The sequence below is a fragment of the Carassius carassius genome, chromosome 28, assembly GCF_963082965.1.
Source record: "Carassius carassius chromosome 28, fCarCar2.1, whole genome shotgun sequence".
Classification (NCBI taxonomy): Eukaryota; Metazoa; Chordata; class Actinopteri; order Cypriniformes; family Cyprinidae; genus Carassius; species Carassius carassius.
The window spans coordinates 2,111,498-2,136,420 of NC_081782.1; the positions used below are offsets into that span (position 1 = coordinate 2,111,498).

At 35.9% G+C, this 24,923-nt stretch overlaps 1 protein-coding gene across 4 annotated transcripts in view; it reads left to right on the forward strand.

Annotated features, from left to right (window-relative positions):
* Nucleotides 1–23,497, forward strand: part of LOC132107681 (fibroblast growth factor 12-like) — a 44,919-nt gene extending 21,422 nt beyond the window's left edge. For 3 of the 4 annotated variants that reach the window (XM_059513820.1, XM_059513818.1, XM_059513819.1), the window contains exons 2-5: nt 9,595–9,705; nt 15,747–15,850; nt 20,891–21,089; nt 21,251–23,497. In XM_059513820.1, the coding sequence (XP_059369803.1) occupies nt 9,595–9,705; nt 15,747–15,850; nt 20,891–21,089; nt 21,251–21,381 (545 nt within the window). In that variant the 3' untranslated portion in view covers nt 21,382–23,497. Of the gene's footprint in view, nt 1–6,728; nt 7,463–9,594; nt 9,706–15,746; nt 15,851–20,890; nt 21,090–21,250 lie in introns of those variants that run through there. The other variant, XM_059513817.1, reaches the window with a different exon arrangement.
* Nucleotides 23,498–24,923: the final 1,426 nt, after the last annotated feature.

The following is a 24,923-nucleotide window of genomic DNA, read 5'->3' on the forward strand; positions in this document are numbered from 1 at the left end:
TCTAAACAAATAAAAATTTGTTAAATATATTTGCTCATAAAATTAGTGCAGAATCATTATGCTTACCAAGGCTGTATTTATTGGTTTTAAAAATACAGTAAAAATATTGTAAAATATTATTACAATTTAAAATAACTGCTTTCTATTTGAAAGTATTGTCAAATGCAATTTATTTCTGTAATACAAAGCTGAATTTTTAGCATCATTACTCCAGTCTTCAGTGTCACATGATCTTCAGAAATCATTCTAATATACTGATTTGCATGATTGCATCAAGAATCAGCCACATTTTCACATGCATGGTGAAATGCAGATGTTTAGGAAAGTGCTTTGGTAAATTTTTGTGGTTTAGAGTAGAAATAAAAACAAGTGCACATTTTAATCCTTAATTCATTCAATATCTGAATGTTTTTATACAAATATATTCTGTCCGTTGATGCCATGTTAGAAATGCTTTATTCATAGGTATGTGTCCATGTGATGGGGTCAAGAAAGATATTGATTGCAACTTCAAAATTGTTGATGACGTGTGTGTGTGTGTCTGTGTATTGTATGTGTGTGTTGGTTTTGAGTTTTCTAATCAATTTCCAAACTGCTCCATCAGGGGTCATAATAATGACAGATAGCACCGGTCTGCCATTGGTTATTTCCTTTGTCAACCAACCAATCAGAGCACGGCTCCCACCAACCCACAGACACTTAATACAGATTATAGAGTTTCAGTTTCCGTCTCTTTTCTTATTTTTCCAAATCTGATCTCTGTCTTTGAAACAAAAACTCATTTTGGGATCCGTTTTGAGGGCAGGTTACACTCCTCAGGCCACACACACACACACACACACACACACACACTCGTGCAGTGCTGAGATGGGGTTATACTACTCCTAAATCATTAGGGGTCATTGTCAACACACACACTCGTCTTTCACAGAGGATCTGATGAAGTTCAGCCGTCCTCTTCCTCCTTAATCTCATCCTGCTCTTTACAGGTCACTGATTTAGTGCTGACTCAAGACAGCACCACAGGTCATCATCATACTAAAGTAAAACTTTTCTGGACATTTGATATTTAACCTGTTACCTGGCTTGGTGCTTTTGTTAATAGCCTTTTTTTTTTTACCTATCACATATTTTTGTAATCATCCCAAATTAGATGTTATTTGAAATCATTCGAAGGGTTAAACAACCAAGATTCATTCCATGAAAACTATTTGGAAAACAGACAGTGCGCTATCATGAAAATGGTACTTAAAATCCCTCTAGGAGACTACAGTGTCAAGTGTCACATTATAGAATGTACTACAATATTTTATAATCAAATCTAATCTTGACAAAACACAATGTTGGAAAGATCTTGGTCTCAATGTTTTATGTATGCATGTATTTTATGATATAAGTAATATGAATTTGTGACAGGAAAATGTTTTAAGAAAATTCTATAGTGTTTGGGTGTCACCCATTGGCTATTTTTGGTATAGCATCTAAACAAAATCTAATAGGAACCTAAATTTTTTGTGATATCAACTTCAAATTTGGAACATGGTTAGACATATGGCTTTGATTTTATATTCCAAAACATTTAGTAAATTATTTATTTTATATTAAATAAAATAACAGTACGCATCCGTAGCAAGCATTTTGATACGAAAGTATGATGAATACGAACAAACATATATGAAAATTTCAAACTCAGTGTGCAATGCCTTAACTTAAAGGGAAAGTACTATATTAAGATTTAACTGTTTAAGCACACTATTTCTTGAACAGCACGTTCCTGTAATGGAGGTCTGACCTCATGAACTATTAATATCAAAATGATTAGTTATCCATATCCTCTTCTCTCTCTCTCTCTCTCTCTCTCTCTCTCTCTCTCTTCATCTCTCTCTCATTCTCCCAGTGATAAAGTAATCAGTGTTGTGTGATGAAGGTTGAATGATGTATCTGGGTCACAGTGATTGGCCTCTTTACTGGAGACTTCAGAAAGCATCTCTCAGCACCTGACAGCTCTGCGTATTCGATACGATATCGGTACCTGAGTCAGCAGCAGTGACAGCTGCTCCATCACAGACCCGCGGGGGCGTCTCAATTCACCTCCCCGCGCAAATTAACACGCTTCATCATGAAAAGCAATCACATGAAGCCAAACCATCCATAAATGTAATTATCCAACTGCATTTGAAATGCCTTAATTAAACGTTGTCGTTACGATACTAACTCACAATTGTTGAAATTGATGAACGAACAGGTGTGACGTCATTTAAAAAAAAAAAATCTGGCAAAAAAATACAATGCAAAACTGGTACATTTTCAGAAACATTTCCAGTTAAACACTTTCAGACTCCCATTGGTCTGTAGTGATTATGTAATTAGGTGGGTGTGGCTATGAGGCTCCGCCTTCTTTGACGATGCATTGAGATTAAACAGATCAAAACACTGGACAGCTGCTTTATAGTAGAAATTAAAGTGTAATATTAATTGATAGCTACACTTGCACTGTTGGTTTGTGTTTAATCCTGTTTAAAGCAATCTTATAAGAAAATCCACCTGTGTTTGCAAACAGAAGTGTTAACGTAAATGGAATGGAAAAATATATTTTCTTTTCACACTACATTTTTTTTTACCCCTAAGCGTATGGAAGCATATGGGTAGCATTATTCAATTTGGAATGTAATATGCAAAATGACAATGCAATATGTAAAATGACAATGCATTTCTGTATTTACATTTACATTTTCCAATACATTTGTGCAACGTTTGGTGCAAAATGAAAATGAAAATTAAATTACATAATTTTCATTTGCCATTTCATACACCAGTTTTAATATGTAAAATGAAAACTAATTTTAACGCTTTATAAGTTGCAAAATTAAAATGAAAATGTATTACAGAAATGATTAGATAGCTGCTCCATCACAGACCCGCGGGGGCGTCTCAATTCACCTCCCCGCGCAAATTAACATGCTTCATCATGAAAAGCAATCACATGAAGCCAAACCATCCATAAATGTAATTATCCAACTGCATTTGAAATGCCTTAATTAAACGTTGTCGTTACGATACTAACTCACAATTGTTGAAATTGATGAACGAACAGGTGTGACGTCATTTAAAAAAAAAAAATCTGGCAAAAAAATACAATGCAAAACTGGTACATTTTCAGAAACATTTCCAGTTAAACACTTTCAGACTCCCATTGGTCTGTAGTGATTATGTAATTAGGTGGGTGTGGCTATGAGGCTCCGCCTTCTTTGACGATGCATTGAGATTAAACAGATCAAAACACTGGACAGCTGCTTTATAGTAGAAATTAAAGTGTAATATTAATTGATAGCTACACTTGCACTGTTGGTTTGTGTTTAATCCTGTTTAAAGCAATCTTATAAGAAAATCCACCTGTGTTTGCAAACAGAAGTGTTAACGTAAATGGAATGGAAAAATATATTTTCTTTTCACACTACATTTTTTTTTACCCCTAAGCGTATGGAAGCATATGGGTAGCATTATTCAATTTGGAATGTAATATGCAAAATGACAATGCAATATGTAAAATGACAATGCATTTCTGTATTTACATTTACATTTTCCAATACATTTGTGCAACGTTTGGTGCAAAATGAAAATGAAAATTAAATTACATAATTTTCATTTGCCATTTCATACACCAGTTTTAATATGTAAAATGAAAACTAATTTTAACGCTTTATAAGTTGCAAAATTAAAATGAAAATGTATTACAGAAATGATTAGATATGTCTAACATGTTCAAGCAAAAACTGTGGCAAAATGATCATTTAAATGCTATTTTTCTTAAATGCATTAACACTCACAGTCAAGACACTTGCAATTGCATTTTCATTCAGTGTCCCGCAATGAATGTAGCAAAATTCAATGTGCACATTGAAAATGCATTCTGAGCCGATCACGTGTCCGCCCCCTCCCGCCATGTCAATCACTGCGTGAACAAGGCGGGGCTTGCAGAAGGTCAGAGACTCAAATCTCAAGAAAAGGATTGAAGTTAGAGAACATGGACAAGACAGTTGGTCCGTGTACGTTTTGATCATTTCGGTTTATGGCTTCAATATTTCATTCGCATTTGTGGGCGGAGCTGAAACGCTGCTTTCATCTGATTGGTCGAATCGCTCAACCTTCAGCTCGGTCTTTTCATTCTTTCAGGCAGAATAAGAGTCAGTGCGAGTGAAGCACTGTAATGTCTGAAACTACACTCACTGTTAATTAGCATAATATTTGAATCAGATGTAGCTGGGCACATAATTCGTCCTGCTGCGACTTGCAAGAGACCCCGTTAAATTATTTCTAGGTTGTATGTTGTATTGTATAAATATTGTCCCACTGATAAAAACAGTGCAAATAGTTCCGTCTCCTTGGATAACAGTGAAGTGGAAATAAATATAGTTACATTTATGAAATAAAATAAAATAGGATTTCTTGGGAAGGTAAGTCTGGCCAGTTATACAGCAACACGAGTCAGACGAGTCTGAAGATCTGAGCTGAATTTGGTGAAACATTAAAGTTCTAGTCTGTGTCAATTACTCTCATAATAAATAATAATAATAATGTTACCCGTATAAGTTGCATCAGTCCAAAAATACGTCATGACGAGGAAAAAAATATAAGTTGCATTTATTCAGAACCAAGAGAAAACATTACCGTCTACAGCCGCGAGAGGGCGCTCTGGGGTAGGCTACAGGAGCACTGAGCAGCATAGAGCTCATTTTACTATTTTTATTTAGAAATGTAACTATATTCATTTTTACAATTATTTATTAATGTCACACACACATACCTAGTGCCTTATGACTTAAAATATGAGAGTGGTAAATGTTACAGACATTGAACTGTTCAGTCTATTATTGATTTTTATTTCCACTTCACTTTTATCCAAAGAGAGAGAACTATTTGCACTGTATTTATCAGTGGGACAATATTCATGCAATACTACAACCTAGAAATAATTTGCAGGTCTCAGCAGCACGAATTATGTGCACAGCTACATCTGATTCATGGTCAAATGGTTAGAGAGTCGGACTCCCAATCGAAAGGTTGTGAGTTCGAGTCCCGGGCCGGCAGGAATTGTGGGTGGGGGGAGTGCATGTACAGTTCTCTCTCCACCTTCAATACCACGACTTAGGTGCCCTTGAGCAAGGCATCGAACCCCCAACTGCTCCCCGGATGCCGCAGCATAAATGGCTGCCCACTGCTCTGGGTTTGTGTTCACAGTGTGTGTGTGTGTGTGTTCACTGCTCTGTGTGTGTGCACTTCGGATGGGTTAAATGCAGAGCACAAATTCTGAGTATGGGTCACCATACTTGGCTGAATGTCACGTCACTTTCACTTTTTTCACTTCACTTTAAGAAAAATAGCATTTAAATTATCATTTTGCCACAGTTTTTGCTTGAACATGTTATACATATCTAATAATTTCTGTAATACATTTTCATTTTCATTTTGCAACTTATAAAGCTTTACAATTAGTATTCATTTTACATATTAAAACTGGTGTATGAAATGGCAAATGAAAATTGTTATTTACGTTGCACAAATGTATTGGAAAATGTAAATGTAAATACAGAAATGCATTGTCATTTTACATATTGCATTGTCATTTTGAATATTACATCCCAAATTGAATAATGCTACTCATATGCTTCCATATAAGCGAAGAACTAAAAATTATTTTCCATAAGTATATCTGGGTCGTGAAATGGAAGGTTGTTTCCACCACATGATAAAATATATATATTTATATTATTCATGCACTTCTAAGAAAAACATTTTGAATTGATGAAGATATAAACTCAGGATTATATTTTTCTTGCAATTCCAAATTTACAATATGCAATTTTTCTGCAAAGTTTAGTCTACATCTCACAATTCTGAATTTATGTAGCAAATCTCTTTCTCTTTTTTTAACAGAATTAAAAATTAAATTAAAAGTAATTGCGACTTTATATCTCTCAGTTCTGACTGAATTTTTCTTGCAATTGTGAGTTTAAATCTCACAATTCAGTTTTCATTTATTTACTTAATATTTTTTTTACCACCACCTAATAAAAAATATTATTTTAAAGGATAAATGTTTTTTTTTGTCACATTTCTGACTTTTTCTCACAATTGCAAATTTGCATCTAACAATTCTGACTTTGTGTTGCAATTATGTTTTTTTTCCCAGAATTGCGAAATTAAAAAATCTGAATTGGGAGGGGGAAAAAAAGTCAGAATTACCTTTTTATTATTATTATTATTATTATTATTATTTTTTACCTGTGGCATAAACTTCCAAGCTTCCATACCTCAAAGATGAGCACCATTTAAAAACCTGTATTCACTCTTAAAAATAAAGGATGTTTTTATGGTGATGCCATGGATGAACCATTTATGGTTCCTTTTGAAGAACATTTTAAAAATCGAAATAAACTTTTTCGACTATAAAGAACCTTCTCTGCATTTGAAAGGTTCCATGAATGTTCAAAGTTCTTCATAGAACCATTTATGCCAATAAAGAACATTTATTTTTAATAGTGTTGGTCAATCAAGTTTTGTTTCTGGTTCACGCCGCCGTTGTGCTCCCGCTGCGACTGTCATTTTTTGGGAAAGCTGTATTTTTGACCTTCCCCCCTCTGTTCCCAGTCGAGTCTCTCTCCTTCACCCGACCACACACACACACACACACACACACATTACTCCTCCTCCCTGTCTCTCGTTCCCTCAGCATCATTCTGATTCTGAGCTTGATCTCCTCGGCTGGAATCACACAAGATGCATCTCTGAACTGAAGATCAGTCTCTTGGATTTTCTGAGGATTTTCCCTGCACCGGTGCTCAGGAAAGATGCTGGAAACGGACTGTGAACGGAGAGGGAATGCGAGCTGTTAAATCAACATGTTGAGAGGGGGACAAACCGGACAATAGTAATGAGGAGTTAAGAAGCGGACACCCGTCGCCCGTCATTTCAGCAGCGCGCGTCGAAGTTCTTCATGTCGTGAATATCTGACGCCTGTTAGGACTCTCGTTTTTGGACGGTCTCGGTGTTATGTGGTGTAATTGTGCGGTTATGTAACTCTAAGTGCTTTCCGTGGTAGGAAACACAGAGTCTATCGGTATCGCTCATGCTCCGGTGCATGCCTGCACGAGAGACGCGCGCGCGCTCGCTCCCTCGCGCCGGTGCTCTGCAACGTGAATCTGCACCGAATCTGCACGATCGTCACCGGACCCGCGTCCCTCGCTCTCCGGTGAGATGGCCGCGGCGCTCGCCAGCTCACTCATCCGACAGAAACGGCAGGCGCGCGAGTCAAACAACGACCGAGCGGCGTCCGGTAAGCGCCGCTCCAGTCCCGGTAAAGAGCCCTCCGGCCGAGGCTCCCTGTGCGACCGGCACCTGTTCGGACTCTTCGGTAAAGTCCGGTTCTGCAGCGGGAAAAAACGACCCGTGCGCCGGAAACCAGGTCAGTTCATTCACACCTGTGCGCAGCGCGTGACGATCACCTGTGCGCGCAGACAACAGCAAATGAGCGTCGCTGTTTATTATGCTACACTCTGTTACTGCTCGTTAGATTTCGCTTGATTGTTTTATTGATTAGGATACTTTGATGACTGCATTGACATTTATAATACAAAACTGATGCACGCTAAATGCAAATATGTGACCCTGGACCACAGAACCATTCATAAGGGTCAATTATATCTGAAAGCTGAATAAATCATCTCTCCATTGATGTATGGTTTGTTAGGAGGACAATATTTGTCTGAGATACAACTATTTGAAAGTCTGGAATCTGAGGGTGCAGAAAAATCTAAATATTAAGAAAATCATCTTTAAAGTTGTTCAAATGAATTCTTAGCAATGAATATTACTAATCAAAAATTAGGTTTTGATATATTTGCGGTAGGACATTTACAAAATATCTTCATGGAAGATGATTTTGACTTAATACCCTAATGATTTTTGGCATAAAAAAAAAATGTATAATTTTGACCCATACAATGTATTTTTTGGCTATTACTACAAATATACCCCAGAGACTTCAGACTGCTTTTATGCTGCAGGGTTATATATGATTGTTTTATTGATAACTTTGATTGCATTATATTGTTCAACAAGTAGTTTATGAACGATAGATAGATGGATGAATAGATGGATAGATAGATAGATAGATAGATAGATAGATAGATAGATTACAATACATACCTAAAAATATTAAAACTGTATACACAATATCAGATAAAATTAAGATAAATAATAAAAACAAAGTTTAGATATAAAATATTTGTCTGTTAATATCATTGCATATATGATTTTTTAATGTCAACTTTCACAATAAAAACTTTAAAATATTAATATAGATTGAAAGTACGAATAGTTATACAATATTAGACATTAATATAGTTAAATATAAATTATTCAACATGTGAAGTGGATCAAAACATTTCATAAAAGTTGTGCTATCAAGACAAGAACAGGATTTGTTTTGGTTTTATGACAACTTTAAAAGGTTTTAATCCACTTCAAATGTTGACTACTATTAGTGCATTAATATTTGAATGCTTAACAGATATATGTGAACATAATTTTAAATATGCACTGAGTTTGAACTACATTTTTCATTTCAGTAATGATCATTAAATAATGGCACAATGTTATCAATAAATGTCATTATAAAGTGTGACGTGAACTGCAGCATGTTACTTTATTCTGAATGCTTACAGGTGTGTCTTTGTAATTAAATTTCAAATAAATTCAATTCAAGATCATTTTAATAGCGCTTCTCACATATTGGCACTTTTTTACATGTTGCTTTAAAGCAGCTTCACAGAAAATGTCAATGTTACAATGAGAAACTATTCTTTTGTAAATTAAACGTGCATATCAAAGCTGGCAAACTCGGTTTGTTTATGATGTCTGTATAATCTTTGACTTCTTTTTCTCCTCTCTCTGTACATGCTGGTTGACTGAACTCTTTTAAAACAAGAAATATAGTACAAGTCTGTCTGCAATTCAAATTTCATTGGTCTTTTTTTTGTAGCGCATGACCTTTTTTAATACTAAATATTGCGGCGAAACTCTTGAAAACATGCTGGGAGCGAGACAGTGTCACAGATGTCAGAGCAGAAGGGGAGCCGGTTTACTAACATAATTAGCAAGGTACCGAAACAATTAACACATTTTAATTGGTTAGCAGCACTTGCTGTTTCGGTAACATGACAGGTTCCTTTTTTAATTCATGCATTTTGAAAAATACTAAGCATTATATGACAGTTCAGCATGCATTATGATGCTTCCGTCCCATTTGAAACTTGTGCTCGTTTGTGTGCATGAGTGGTTTATTTAAAGGTTTTAAAGAAGGGTTTTGCATTGTGAGAACATGTAAAAACATGTTATGTTGTCTAGCTCTCCATTATCAGATCAGAAGAACCTGAAAAATAACATCTGAGACTTTATAATGTCCAAAGAGCCATGCAGCTCAATTCAGAAGCCTGCTACAAAGAAGCACTGAAGCCGTTTCTGAGAGTGCTGATGGTGTGCAGGTTTTGCGGTTGTGCTTTTGTGACGTGTTTGTGTTTGTGATGTGTGTTTCAGAGCCTCAGCTGAAGGGGATAGTGACCAGGCTCTTCAGCGAGCAGGGCTTCTACTTGCAGATGCAGCCGGATGGAACCGTCAACGGGACCAAAGACGAAAACAGCGACTACAGTGAGTCTCTCTCTCACTCTGTTCCCCTCTGTGATAGAAACTGATTCACTCTGAAATCCAAAAAGGAAAAAGATGATTTGGACTTGAAGGGTGTTGCTGCAGATCTTAATGTTCCACTTTTCACTTTTGCATATATATATATATATAATTTATTTATGTATATGTATGTATGTATATATAATATATATATTTTTTGCATGTATACATATAGACATATACTGGTGCATCTAAAAAAAAAAAAAAAGATGCACCAGATTCTACATTTATTGCACATAAATTGAATATTTTTAGTTTGTCAGACGTCTCTATGCCATGGTGCATTGAAGCAGTAATTCGTGCAAAAGAGCTTTTACCAAGTATTGAGTGCAGAATTAAACCTACTTCGGAGATCATGAACAATTCTGTTTGGTAATTTATAAAATATTCAAATTTTTCACGATACTGAAGTTTAAAATCTCCTAAGCTGTAAGTCATAACCATCAGAATAATAAAAAAATATATATACATATATATATTTAAATATTTCAGTTTGTGTTCAATGAATCTAGAATATAAGAAGCTTTGCTTTTTTTAATTAAATTATAAATTTGACAGTAAAGACATTTGTAATGTAACAACAGATTTATATTTCAAATAAATGTTCTTTTGAACTTTCTATTCTTCAAAAAAATCCAGAGAAATAAAATCTGTCACAGTCTTCATAAAAAATATTTTCTACATTGATAATAATCAGAAATGTTTATTGAGCAGTAAATCATCATATTATTCTGATTTCTGAAGATCATGTGACACTGAAGACTGGAGGAATGATGCTGAAAATACAGCTGTGCATCACAGAAATAAATTACATTTTAATATATATTCAAATAGGGAACAATTATTTGAAATGTTAAAAATATTTCACAATATAGCTGTTTTTACTGTTTTTGTTACCAAATAAATGCAGTCTTGATGAACAGAAGAGAATTTTAACATTTTAATAGCCCCAAACATTTGATATATTTTTAAATATACATTTATTGATAGCATTTTAAATACATGTGTATATATAACTGCATTATTATCATGTTTTTATACATTAAGAAAAATGAGGCCAGATGCATTGCATTAATAAGAATGTGAGGGGGAAATGTGTTATGCAAAACATCTCCGTGTTCCTGGGGTAGACATCGTTTCTCATTTTAATTATTTAAACAAAAAGATTCATCATTTCTTTCTTTGATCTTGGGATGACTTCAATGTTTTCTTGATAGAGCCGAGAACCCTAATCACGTGTGTGTGTGTGTGTGTGTTTGTGTGTGAGATCTCGCCTTATCTCACAGTTTGTGTGTATTTCTCAAATCTGCATATGCATTAGTGAGTGTGGACACACACACACACACATTGAGCTCATCTCCCGGGGCGCTGGAGAGGGATGTCTTACTGCTAAAGCTCAGGATTTTTGAGCGTTCCATCTCTCTTGCAGCTCCTGCATTCTCTCAGTGTTTTTTTCAGGTGCCCACTCATGTCTTGAATCTCCTGTGAGATGCTTTTTAATCACACAGGCTTCCTCCTTATCTGCTAAACTCACATTAGCGAGTCCAACAGGCTTAGACAGCGAGCCTTTGTGTGTGACACACGTGAGACACACATTACTGTGTTCAGCCCTCCAGTCTTAGATTCAGTGTTAAAGTCCAAATGAAATGCACTTCCCCACCCATTTGAGTTTTGATGAACGATTATGAACACAAACACTTTTTCATGCACTGTAGCATGCAGTCCTTTTTAAACAAGACCAAGAGCGTGGATTAAGAAAGTAAATAGCATCAGTTTTGGCATGTTGTGTTTCAGGACAGATTTTTGTAGTTTCGTTTTGTTTTCAAGCCATCGGGAATTCTCATATGACATGATCGCATTTATCCGACAGCTGTGGGCAAACATGTTTTCATCTAAAGTGAGAATATCGATCAGCTGGAGAGTTGAAACACAATACAGTCAGAATCTGGTCGGCTTCCAGCAAAATGAAGAACAGCCGATGAACAAGCTGAAGCAGAGAGAAACAAGAGTTGCATTAATTCTTGCTCGGCATGTTGTTATGTTGTAGTTGTACAGTAACAAACTTCAGTACTCAAACGGGAAAAAACAGTTTCCTGCAGATGTCCGTCTGTCTCTGTATATCTCTGGTCAAGAAAAATGAATCCCTTCTGCTCACCAAGTCTGCATTTATTTGATCAAAAATACAGTAAAACAGTTAAATATTATAACAATTTAAACAATATTGTAGTAATTTATTCCTGAGATCAAAGATGAATTTTCAGCATCATTTCTCCAGTCTTGAGTGTCACATGATCTTCAGGAATCATTCTAATATGCTGATTTGCTGCTCATGAAACATTTCTGATTATTATCAATGTTGAAAACAATTGTACTGCTCAAAATATTTTGTGGTAACCGTGATGCATTAAATTTTTCTGGATTCTTTGATGATTAGGAAGTTCAAAAGAACAGCATTTATTTGATAGAGTAATCTTTTATGAGCCTTGTAAATGTCTTTACTGTCACGTTTAAACATTTGAATGCATCCTGAATAAAAGGTATTCATTTCTTTCAAAAAATCGAATGGCAGTATATCACAAAGTATCGCAGCGTTTTCACTAAAATATTCAGCACTGCATTTATAATCCGAAATGTTTATAATCAGCGGATTTGATTTCTGAAGACTGGAGTAATGATGCTGAACATTCAGCTTTGATCAGAGGAATAAATGAGATTTTAACAGATATTCAGATGTTGTGTTGTGAATTGCATTTCAGCGCATGAATTAGGTTTTATGTTCATATGTTGTGAAGTCTATGGTATGTTCCTCATTACATGAATACTGCTGTAAACATGAAATCTTTCAGATTCTGCTCTCAATCCCACACAAACACTCATCCCTGGTTCTGGTTCTCTGATCTCTCCTCCCCCTCTATCCCTCCGTATCCTGCTGCACTCCTCCGCTGCTCCTGTTTTTTCTATCCTCTGGGTTTTTTCCCTCCTGTCGATTTTTACAGATTGGAACTGAATCAGCAGCAGCGTTACGAGCAAACCATCCTCTGAAACTCAGTGGATTTATTTCTCTCTTTTTCATTCCATCCCTCGTTTCTTCTTTTAATATTCTTTTGTTTCATGTGAAACATCTGTCCTTTGAAAAGCAACAGAACTATCTAAGATCTATCTATCTATCTATCTATCTATCTATCTATCTATCTATCTATCTATCTATCTATCTATCTATCTATCTATCTATCTATCTATCTATCTATCTATCTATCAGTCTGTCATCCGTCCATTGCTCTATCTATTCTTCTATCCATCCATTGTTCTATCTTTCCATCTATCCATTCATTCATTCATTCATTCATTCATTCATCCATCCATCATTCTATCACTCCATCCATCCATCCATCCATCATTCTATCACTCCATCCATCCATCAATCCATCCATCATTCTATCACTCCATCCATCCATCCATCCATCGTTCTATCACTCCATCCATCCATCCATCCATCCATCCATCGTTCTATCACTCCATCCATCCATCGTTCTATCACTCCATCCATCCATCGTTCTATCACTCCACCCATCCATCCATCCATTGTTCTATTTATCATTCCATCTATCCATCCATCCATCATTCTATCCATCCATCGTTTTATCCATCCATCCATCCATCCATCGGTCTATCCATCCAGCCATCGTTCTATCCAACCAGCCATCCATCGTTCCAGCCATTCATCCATCCATCCATCGGTCTAACCAATCATCCATCCATCCATCCATCCATCCATCCATCATTCTATTCAATCATCCATCCATCCATCCATCGTTCTATCCATCCATCCATCCATCCATCCATCCATCCATCCATCATTCTATCCAATCATCCATCCATCTATCTATCTATCTATCTATCTATCTATCTATCTATCTATCTATCTATCTATCTATCTATCTATCTATCTATCTATCTATCTATCTATCTATCTATCAGTCTGTCATCCGTCCATTGCTCTATCTATTCTTCTATCCATCCATTGTTCTATCTTTCCATCTATCCATTCTTTCATTCATTCATCCATCCATCGTTCTATCACTCCATCCATCCATCCATCCATCCATCGTTCTATCACTCCATCCATCCATCCATCCATCCATCGTTCTATCACTCCATCCATCCATCCATCGTTCTATCACTCCATCCATCCATCCATCAATCCATCCATCATTCTATCACTCCATCCATCCATCCATCCATCGTTCTATCACTCCATCCATCCATCGTTCTATCTCTCCATCCATCCATCGTTCTATCACTCCACCCATCCATCCATCCATTGTTCTATTTATCAATCCATCATTCTATCCATCCATCGTTTTATCCATCCATCCATCCATCCATCCATCCATCGGTCTATCCATCCAGCCATCGTTCTATCCAACCAGCCATCCATCCATCGTTCCAGCCATTCATCCATCCATCCATCCATCGGTCTAACCAATCATCCATCCATCCATCCATCCATCATTCTATTCAATCATCCATCCATCCATCCATCGTTCTATCCATCCATCCATCCATCGTTCTATCCAATCATCCATCCATCCATCCATCCATCGTTCCATCCATCCATCCATCCATCGTTCTATCCAATCATCCATCCATCCATCGTTCTATCCATCCATCCATCCATCCATCCATCCATCGTTCTATCCAATCATCCATCCATCCATCATTCTATCACTCCATCCATCATTCTATCACTCCATCCATCATCCATCGTTCTTTCACTCCATCCATCCATCCATCCATCCATCCATCATTCTATCACTCCATCCATCCATCCATCGTTCTATCACTCCACCCATCCATCCATCTATCCATCCATTGTTCTATTTATCAATCCATCTATCCATCCATCCATCGTTCTATCCATCCATTGTTTTATCCATCCGTCCATCCATCCATCCATCGGTCTATCCATCCAGCCATCGTTCTATCCAACCAGCCATCCATCCATTGTTCCAGCCATTCATCCATCCATCCATCCATCCATTGGTCTAACCAATCATCCATCCATCCATCCATCCATCCATCGGTCTAACCAATCATCCATCCATCCATCGGTCTAACCAATCATCCATCCATCGGTCTAACCAATCATCCATCAATCCATCCATCCATCCATCCATCGTTCTATCCAATCATCCATCCATCCATCCATCCATCCATCGTTCTATCCAATCATCCATCCATCGTTCTATCCATCCATCCATCCATCCATCGTTCTATCCAATCATCCATCCATCCATCCATCCATCCATCGGTCTAACCAATCATCCATCCATCCATCCATCCATCGGTCTAACCAATCATCCATCCATCCATCCATCCATCGGTCTAACCAATCATCCATCCATCCATCGGTCTAACCAATCATCCATCCATCCATCCATCCATCCATCCATCCATCGTTCTATCCAATCATCCATCCATCGTTCTATCCATCCATCCATCCATCGTTCTATCCAATCATCCATCCATCCATCCATCCATCGGTCTAACCAATCATCCATCCATCCATCCATCCATCGGTCTAACCAATCATCCATCCATCCATCCATCCATCCATCGGTCTAACCAATCATCCATCCATCCATCGGTCTAACCAATCATCCATCCATCCATCCATCCATCCATCCATCCATCGTTCTATCCAATCATCCATCCATCCATCCATCCATTCATCCATCCATCTGAATTGTAATTCTGCATCCTGTTTGCTTCCGCTGTGCAGATTCATTAATTTAAAAGAAATAAATTAAATTGTGAATGGCACAAAACTGAATATAAACCGAAATACTGCATGTCTTTATATTTTTATTTCCACACCAGGAGTTTCAGGAGAAAATAGTGAGACAAAATTTCCTCTAGATAGAGCGTATCTAGGAGCTCCTAAAGTGTCTGAGCTCTGAAGAGCAGCATCAGAGCAGTGAGATGTTGCTGTGGATGTGTTTCAGCTCTGTTTAACCTGATCCCCGTCGGTTTGAGGGTCGTGGCGATACAAGGCGTGAAGGCCGGATTCTACGTGGCCATGAATGGAGAGGGTTTCCTTTACTCCTCGGTAAGAACACACTCCTCACATCTCTCTGTGTGTGTGTGTGTGTGTGTGTGTGTGTCATGTGTGTTCTATCTGAAATCCACAGCTTTTCCTATGATCATGCAATCTGTTTTGTTTCTTTTCTCTGTAGCGTTTGTCGGGGTATGTACTATTATGCAATTTTGGTGTAGTGTGTGTGTATTTTGTTGTGCGTATGTGTGTTTTGGAAATCAGCACACACTGTCATTGTGTTACGGTTGTGATGTTGTGTGTTTCGGTGTGTTTTATAGGTTGAAGTGTGTAATATGTGTGTTAATAATATTGTGTGGTTTTTGTTTTATTGATTTTATTGCAGGTCAGAGCTTCAATCTTGTGATTTAAAAATTATTGAAATTTAAAATAATGCCAACTGCTATTTTCATATGGAGGACCAAACTAGCAAAAATTAAAAAGATAATTAATGAATCCATTCAATCATTAAAAGTAACAAGAATAAAATAAAGAAATAAATGACTTGATAAAATAAATAAAAATATTTTTTTTATTTAAATCAACCAAACTTGCAAGTTTATTATTTTCTGTATTTATGTTTTATTTTATTTTTATTATTTTAAAGTAAATTTTTATTTAAAATTTATTTATATTTATAAAATTTTTATTTTAGAATTTTGCAGGTTTTGTCCTCCATATTTGCAAGTATGATAAGTAGGTTTTATCTATATTAGTAGATCCTGTATGCATTTGATATAGCATCTATCAATATTTAATATTTATGCTATTTGTTTACACAATATAAATATTGATAAATGCGATACAAAATATAAACATAAGTAATATGCAATTTGTTCTAATGGTACAATATCTGAAGGATGTAAAAACAGCTTGACTATTTTAGTCTTAAATACCTTATATGAAGTTTTTGTTAATTGAGAGAAATGTTGGAAATTGAATGGGATACTGAATGTAAAAATGATTTAAAACTAAAGAATGATTTGAATTTTGCCTTCATTTTTATAAAAGTTGTAGTGATACTTGTGTGGTTTCTTGTGGTGTTGAGCATTTATGTTTCTGGATGTGTTCAGTGCAGAAAATACAAGACAAAAGAAGGATTGTAACACTAGCTTTCTCTCATGTAGTCTAAAACACAACAGCGGGAAGGTTCTGGAAGCGGCAGTCATGTGATGGAGAGAGCGACTCTGCTCCTGTCTACATTCATAATTCACTGACTTGTTCTATTAAAATTTCAAGGGTAGCTCCTGAACTACATTGGTTCATAAAGAGAGCAAGCAGTGTAGTTTTAGACACACACACACACACACACACACACACACACACACACACACACACACACACACACACACAGCTGTCAGTTTGCTGTGAACAGTGTGAAAGGACTTTCACTCTCATGGCAGCACTATGGGCCGCTGTCATGACCCATCTGTAAGTAAAAAGGACATTTCAAATCTCCATTGCAAACCAATTTTAGCACCAGCCGGGCGTACATGAAAGAAAGCGGGTCTGAATTCAGATAGCTGGCTTTTTACAAAGTTGAGCACTTTTTCCGTTCGCTTGTTAAATATTTCAACTTTCAGAATTTTATATTTTACCATCAGCACAACATATGGGGAAAACCAGTGAGTTTGTGCATTATAAATTGTGCTTAATTGTAAAGTTAGAAATGCAAACTGATCCAGAATCCAGACTGATTTATAATTCAAATGACTGTCATTTTCTGTTCATTTATTAAACATTTGAAATAAATAAGAGTCTTCTGCTATCAGCTTCATTAAATATTTTACCAAATTGAAATTTATTTTAAAGATTTTTGCAGATTTTGTATCTGCATCAGCACAAAATATTGGAAAAAACGCCCCAAAACATTTATATGTAAGTGTGATTTAAAGTTTGTTCATAATAAATTGTACTTAATTGTTGAATTGTAAATGGAAAACCCAGAGTGATTCAAGATTTCTAATTGTACAACGTTGTGCACATTTTCTCTTTGTCTATTAACTATTTCAGCTAATTTGATGTTTTTAGCAATTAGACTCTTGTAGTTTCAGCTCAGTTTACCATATTTTAATTTGTTGCACAGAATTTTGCTGATTTTATCTGAACATCAGCACAAAATATGGCAAAATCATACACAAATGCATTTTCAAGTTTCTTCATAATTGTTATAAATTGTGTTTGTATTGTAAATGTGCATTGACACAAAACCCAGACAGATTAAAAAAACAAATATGGCTGTCATTTTATAAAGTTCTGCACATTTTCCGTTGATTTTGTTAAATATTTCATGTGATTTGATGATGTTTTCAGCAATCAGAGACTTGAACACTAATCTCCATTAAACGAATTTCACAGCATCTCGCAGATTTTATATCCACATCAGTACAAAATTTAGGGGAAAAAAAGTGATTTCAAGTTTGTTCATAATAAATTGTGCTTCAGTGTTAAATAAAAAGATTCAAAAAGACACAAAAGCTGCATACTTTTCATTTGAATCAAATGCTCAGTTGATTTCAGAGCTGGTTTGATTTAAAACAAGTCATTCTGGAAAATCGGAGAAAAGGTCAGCATGATTGTTGTGCCGTTGCAGCTTGATCTTTGATGCATTATGACTCATAGAGACCGAACTTATAGAAATGCATATCAGTGAAGGTTTATACGTAGTGTTGTGTGACATTACACATGTCTATGTGTGTCAAGATCAGCTGTTCTGGATGGTGTTCTATCTTTGGGGTGAGAAAGTGTTAATTAACTCAGTTTTAGTGTGATAATGAATGTCAGCCAAAGTGTGACAGTCAGTGTGTGTGAGTGTGTGTGTTTGTGAGTGTTGTAATGCAAGAAATAACTTACAATTGATTGAAAATGAATGCAATAACGGTAATAATACAGCTGTGCGGCTATATTAAGTAATTTTTATGATGGATCCTGCAGAACAATATTTATTTGCACTCTTTGTAACTGTGCTCATTATGTGTATTTTGGCAAGGAGTGATATTTGTCATTAAATAAGTTTTGTAAATGTATTTTGATGCATTGAACATTTTTACTAGATTAACACTCATATTAGCATTTGATAACGATAACGAGATCACAGTTCGTTGTCATTTTCATGTTTTTACTGAATTCATTTTTTTTAAATTAAGTTTGAGAGTTTTATATTTGTGAATTCCATTGAATCCCCCCCCCCACCACCCCATAGACTGGTGTGTTGTAATTTGTGTTTTGCGGAGTGTGTTCAGCAGTTTTATTGTCTGGATGTTGTAGATCAGGGTTGTATGTGTGTGTGAGCTTTTTAAACCAGTTATTTAGTGGCGACGTTTAATCTGTTAAAGTGCTTTGAGATGCTGAGATGGCAAAGAGCGCACATCTCCCTGTGTGTGTGTGTGTGTGTGTGTGTGTGAGATAGAGCCTACAGTAGGGTTCAAAGGTGAGAGATTGCATGTAAAACATGGGAAATGGACAGATATCTGAAAATAAAGATACCTTCTCAGGTACGACTAATAAGTTATGGGTTCTCTTTAGATTCTTCTATGGGCTTTTTATAATGCACTTTTTCAATTCATTTGTAAAATAAGGCCTCTGATTAAAATAACATCATACATTTTGTTGTATAATGTAATCTTCACACACTTGAATTTCTAATCATTCTCTGTTACAGATACCACAATTATAGAATTGTTTTATGCGCAAATTAATTGTTAAAATTCCACTTAAATTATTCTGTATGCTTAAAATGTATTTTTTCTACAGATTATCATAAAGGTTTTCCAATTTTTTTGCATTATAACATTATAATACCATTCATATATTTACTTTTTTATTTAAAGAAGAAACCAATCCAGTGTATAGCTGACGCTTGAGGCTTAGGATTATAGAAAAGCATTCAAAGTTTTTCAGTTTGAGTGTTTTCAGCTTGTTCATTTTCCTAAAAAATATGCCATGCAGTTGCCTCAAACAATAGTTTAAACATCATTCAATGTAAATTTGGTCATCGTAACTAAATCACAATTATGATCTTTGTCATAATAACACAGCCCTAATATGACAAGAGAGATATTGCCATATATGTAACCAAAATATAAGTTTCACATACATACATACATACATACTCTGGGTAGATATAAGTTTATGACACATATAAAACCCTATAGAAAGATTTGTGTATGTACATATGTTAATACTATCTATACAATGATTTTGATATATTATATGCAGCAACCATGTTTGTCAACAATCTATATTTTAATAATGAATGCGACTTTAGCAAGAACATGCAGTTTATACAAAAATCTGAAAGTTTCTATAAATGCATGTTTTTCGTCTTTATTTACTTCATTATTAACATTTATTGATGGGTTTTAGGATAAATGTACATGGTATATAATGTCCAAAAATGTATTACACTTACATTAACATATTTGTGTTCTGATTTTTTACAGCTTTCATATTTGTTTTCACTTAAAATGACTATGTACAGTATTTAATAAATGGAATATATGTACATATATTACATGTGTGTAAATTATGCTGCATAGCAAAATGTCTAAGTATCTTGAAACTTAGCATTGATTACTCAAACTCTCTATTACGATGATTAAATAAATAAATATTTCAGAGTTTAGTGATTAATCAAATATAAGAGATTTTCTTGCTTCCACTGAAGGATATTAAGATGCACGTTCTCAAATTGATGCATTTTTCAGTTTAAGATTTCACACATTATGCTAATAATATAATTTGTAGTGAAAAAGATTTATTAAATTCCTGATGCAAAAATATAAACATTTTCCCTGGTGCTCTCAGGTTTACTGTATGTAATCTACACAAAACATAAATTGTGTCAAATGTTTGTGTGTGTGTGTGTGTGTGTGTGTGTTCACCTGAGGTGGTTTCTGCTCTGGTTTATGGCCGTCTCCACCTGTGCGTGCAACAGACTTTATAAAGAAACTGGGACAAAGACTCTATAAAGACACACACACACACACACACCTGAGAGCTGTAATTGTGTTTTAACATCTCTCTCAAACTCTCTCTGTCTCTGTGTGTCTGTAGGAAGCGTTCACAGCGGAGTGTAAGTTTAAGGAGAGTGTGTTTGAGAATTATTACGTGATCTACTCGTCCACGATGTATCGCCAGCACGAGAGCGGACGAGCCTGGTTCCTCGGACTCAATAAAGAAGGAATCATCATGAAGGGAAACCGGGTCAAGAAAACTAAACCGTGCTCACACTTCGTGCCCAGACCCATTGAAGGTGAAGACACACACACACACACACACACACACACACATGAATTAGAAAATAATGCAAAATTGTATATTCTTTCTCCAACCTTCACTGTATGAATGCATGACAAGTTGCAAAACCCCTGCTGTGTAATAATGATGATGCATGTATCTGTCTCTCTGTCTCAGTGTGTATGTACAAGGAGCCGTCGCTGCATGATCTTGATGAGAAGCAGCGGTCCAGGAAAAACTCAGGAACTCCCACCATGGGGACCAGGAAAGAGTTAAACCAGGACTCTACCAATCATGAAGGCTCATAGCCACACACACACTGACCTGTAAATGTACACACACACACACATACACAGACACACACACACACACCCCTGGAGCTGAATGCTTTCTTACACCTGAACAAACAACAGCAACTTCAGCATCGACAAACATCATCCGAAAACAAAAGTAACAAAAACAAAAAAAAAAATATTTAAAAAAGCTGAAATCTTGCCTGTGGAAATATTTTAGGAGTCTCTTAAAATCAGGACATGATTTTACATTTTATGCAAAGTCTGGCAAGAGTCTGTTTGCATTGCAGGGTGTTTTCTTTCGGGAGTCTGAGCTTTAAAGCCATGTTCGATGATCACACCTTGATTTATGAATGCCAAAAGCACTTTCACTCACATCGCTCACCTCATTAATATTGAATGTTCTCATCGATTGTGTCCCCCAATCATTGCTGTTTTTTTTATTCAGAGGGGGAGGGGCTTGTGAATACTGCTCTCTGATTGGCTGGAGGGTTCAGGAATTGCTCTGACTGAAATTTCATTCCACTGAATGAATTGTCATGCAGTCTCCACTTCTGTAGCATTTAACTTTAAATCCCCTCTTATAATGTTACAGTGTCACTGAAACAGGCTTGCTACTGCACCTTTGAGACTTGTGTATGTAAATGAACTGTTATGATCGGTGAACATCGGTATACTGGTGTGGTTTATTGGGGCGGGCCGCTGAACGGGGGTTGGTGTTTAAATGTGGGCGGTGATATTTTAATGAGCTTATGGTTGTGATGTCATAATCATGACGATTTCTGACAAACATCCACACCGAACTCTTTTATTTGAAAAAGAGCGAGGCAAAAACTGTTTTGAATGTGCTCAGAATCAAGTGGATGTCACGATCTGAGATTTTGCTCTCATTTTTATCCTGCCAAAAGCACAGACTGCCCTCGGAGTAACTAAACTGGTCTAGACCGCTTAAAACCAGAGGAATTACTGCCCCGGCTTTCTTTCCCTCAGTGTTTTTTAACGCACTCCTTGTTAAACGCATGCTGTGTTCAGAATGGAGTCCTAGCGTACTGCTTCCTGCACAGTATATACTCAATACAAATAGTTTTTTAAAATTAGTAGATGAAACGTTTGCAATGCTCCAATCAGTAGTGTACTACTTTTTTTTGTTCTCACTGTGTTGCATGTCTAATTCAGCAGATGTCTGAAATAAATATGTTTGTTTGGCATGTTTGATCCAACTTTGTGTGAGATGTCTTTTTAAATAAGGAGAAAAAGTGTAGTTCATTTTTAGCACTGTAAATAGATGGTTGAATGCATTGCATTGTGGGATTGTGTTGTGCTTGAACAAGATTGGCACTGTTATTGAACTAGACTGAATTAGCATCACTAAATAATGACACTGTTGTCTACTGAAATCTGTTTCGTAAATGATGCATTGTGCAACATTATAGGTATTTTTGCATGCATTTTATTTTCTGTAGTCGTCATCCTTTTCTATCAAAATGCTTGCTACGAATGCAAAAACGCAGAAAATCGAATCGGATTTCCGGAATTTTTTACGACTGAATTTCGGACTCGGTGTGCAAAGACCTTAAGACTTTTATTTTCTTGTTTATTACTGTGAGTGAAGCTGCTTTGAAGCGATCTGTAGTGTAGAAATAAGCCGCTCCGCTATAGGTAAACGCCATGCATAAGAATATACCGTGCACTGTATGCATACTATATACTGCAGAAATAGTGAGTGTGCAGGGATGACATTCTGGACACAGCCACGTTCCCTGATATAGCTCAGCACGTTTCTGATTGGTTACTGGAGTCCTTCCCCTTTAAATGTGATCGACCTGTTCATTGGTCAGATCCTTCGACGTAAAGGCCAATCAGCTGTCGGCTGGGTTTATGAGAAGTCTTCCATAAGTGGAGCTGCACCAGCATCAACCAGGGGGGTCAAAGGTCAGATGTTCTGATTATTGCCATGCTGAAGTGACTTTAGGAAGATCTTTTGCGTTTGCTGATGTTTGCACCTTAATTCTGAACACGTTCATCATGTAAAGAAGTTCTGAATAGAGCATTGAACCTGCCACAGGAGGAAAACATCATTTAAATAATAATAGTAAGAATAATAATAAGAATAAAAAAAGATTAAATCTGGTGTGGTTTCACGGTTTTTTTTCTGCCATAAGCACAAATACACCGTTAGCACAAGATCTGATCCAAATCCTCATAATCTCATAAAGCCCAAAAGTTATAAAAGGTTCAAATAAAGTTCAGTATTAGGAGAATTTGATAAGTTTGTCAGCGATTAGTGTGTACGCTGATGCTTTCTCCAGAGACACGAGGCTTTCTGAAAGATATTTTTAGTTTTGGTGAATAAATAAAGCAGGAGGGTGAGTTGTGTTCACGATCACTGACTCGCACTGAGATCTTAAAAGTCCTCAGAGTTAGACATTAACACCTCCCGTTCATTTTTACAGTCAAATATGTGAAATATTATTAAAGTTTTTCTATGTGTAACACAAAGCATAATTTTTTAGCATCGTTTCATTCACAGATGAATAGAAAGTTCAAAAGAAAAACATTTATTTGCAAGATTATAAATGTATTTTCTGTCACTTTTAATCAATTTAATGCATCCTTCATGAATCAAACACTAGTAGTTAATTTGCATTTGTAGGCAACTCCTTTATTTTACTTGCACAGAGTTTTGAAAGGTTTTAAATGCATGCTGCAGTATTTTATAGCACTTTGGTTGAAGTTTCTAAGTTCTTTGAGTTTTGCTGCAATGATGCTGTCAGTGTGGTAACAGTGTGACTAATCAGTTTTACTTGCTGAAGGATAAATAATTATAAAATCACAGAGGAGCAGATTTACGGAGAGGCTTTAAATGAAGCCTTTCTTCTCTTTAACTCCAGAGGCTTTAAAGGCTGATGTGTTCATCTTGACGCTGCTTGAAATGCAAACTATATCCAGCTAAAATTAGCAGCTGGTTTATTCTGAAAGCTCATTTTTGCTTGCCAGAGGATTCCTGAAGACTCATCTGTGTTCATGCTTTATTTGAAGCAAATGCTTTCACATGCCAGTGTTTCAGGTGCTATGTTAAACCAGATTCTTTTTTCACTGCATTACATTGTTTTATATTAGAAATTGTAATATATATAATTTATTTAAAATTAATTTCCTCTTGAAGACCACATTGCAATAAGACTTTTACAAAAATACTTAAACATTTTTTTTTCTATGTTTAAAATATACATATACATTTATTATAGCATGTACAACCCGAATTCCGGAAAAGTTGGGACGTTTTTTAAATTTTAATAAAATGAAAACTAAAGGAATTTCAAATCACATGAGCCAATATTTTATTCACAATAGAACATAGATAACGTAGCAAATGTTTAAACTGAGAAATTTTACACTTTTATCCACTTAATTAGCTCATTTAAAATTTAATGCCTGCTACAGGTCTCAAAAAAGTTGGCACGGGGGGCAACAAATGGCTAAAAAAGCAAGCAGTTTTGAAAAGATTCAGCTGGGAGAACATCTAGTGATTAATTAAGTTAATTGATATCAGGTCT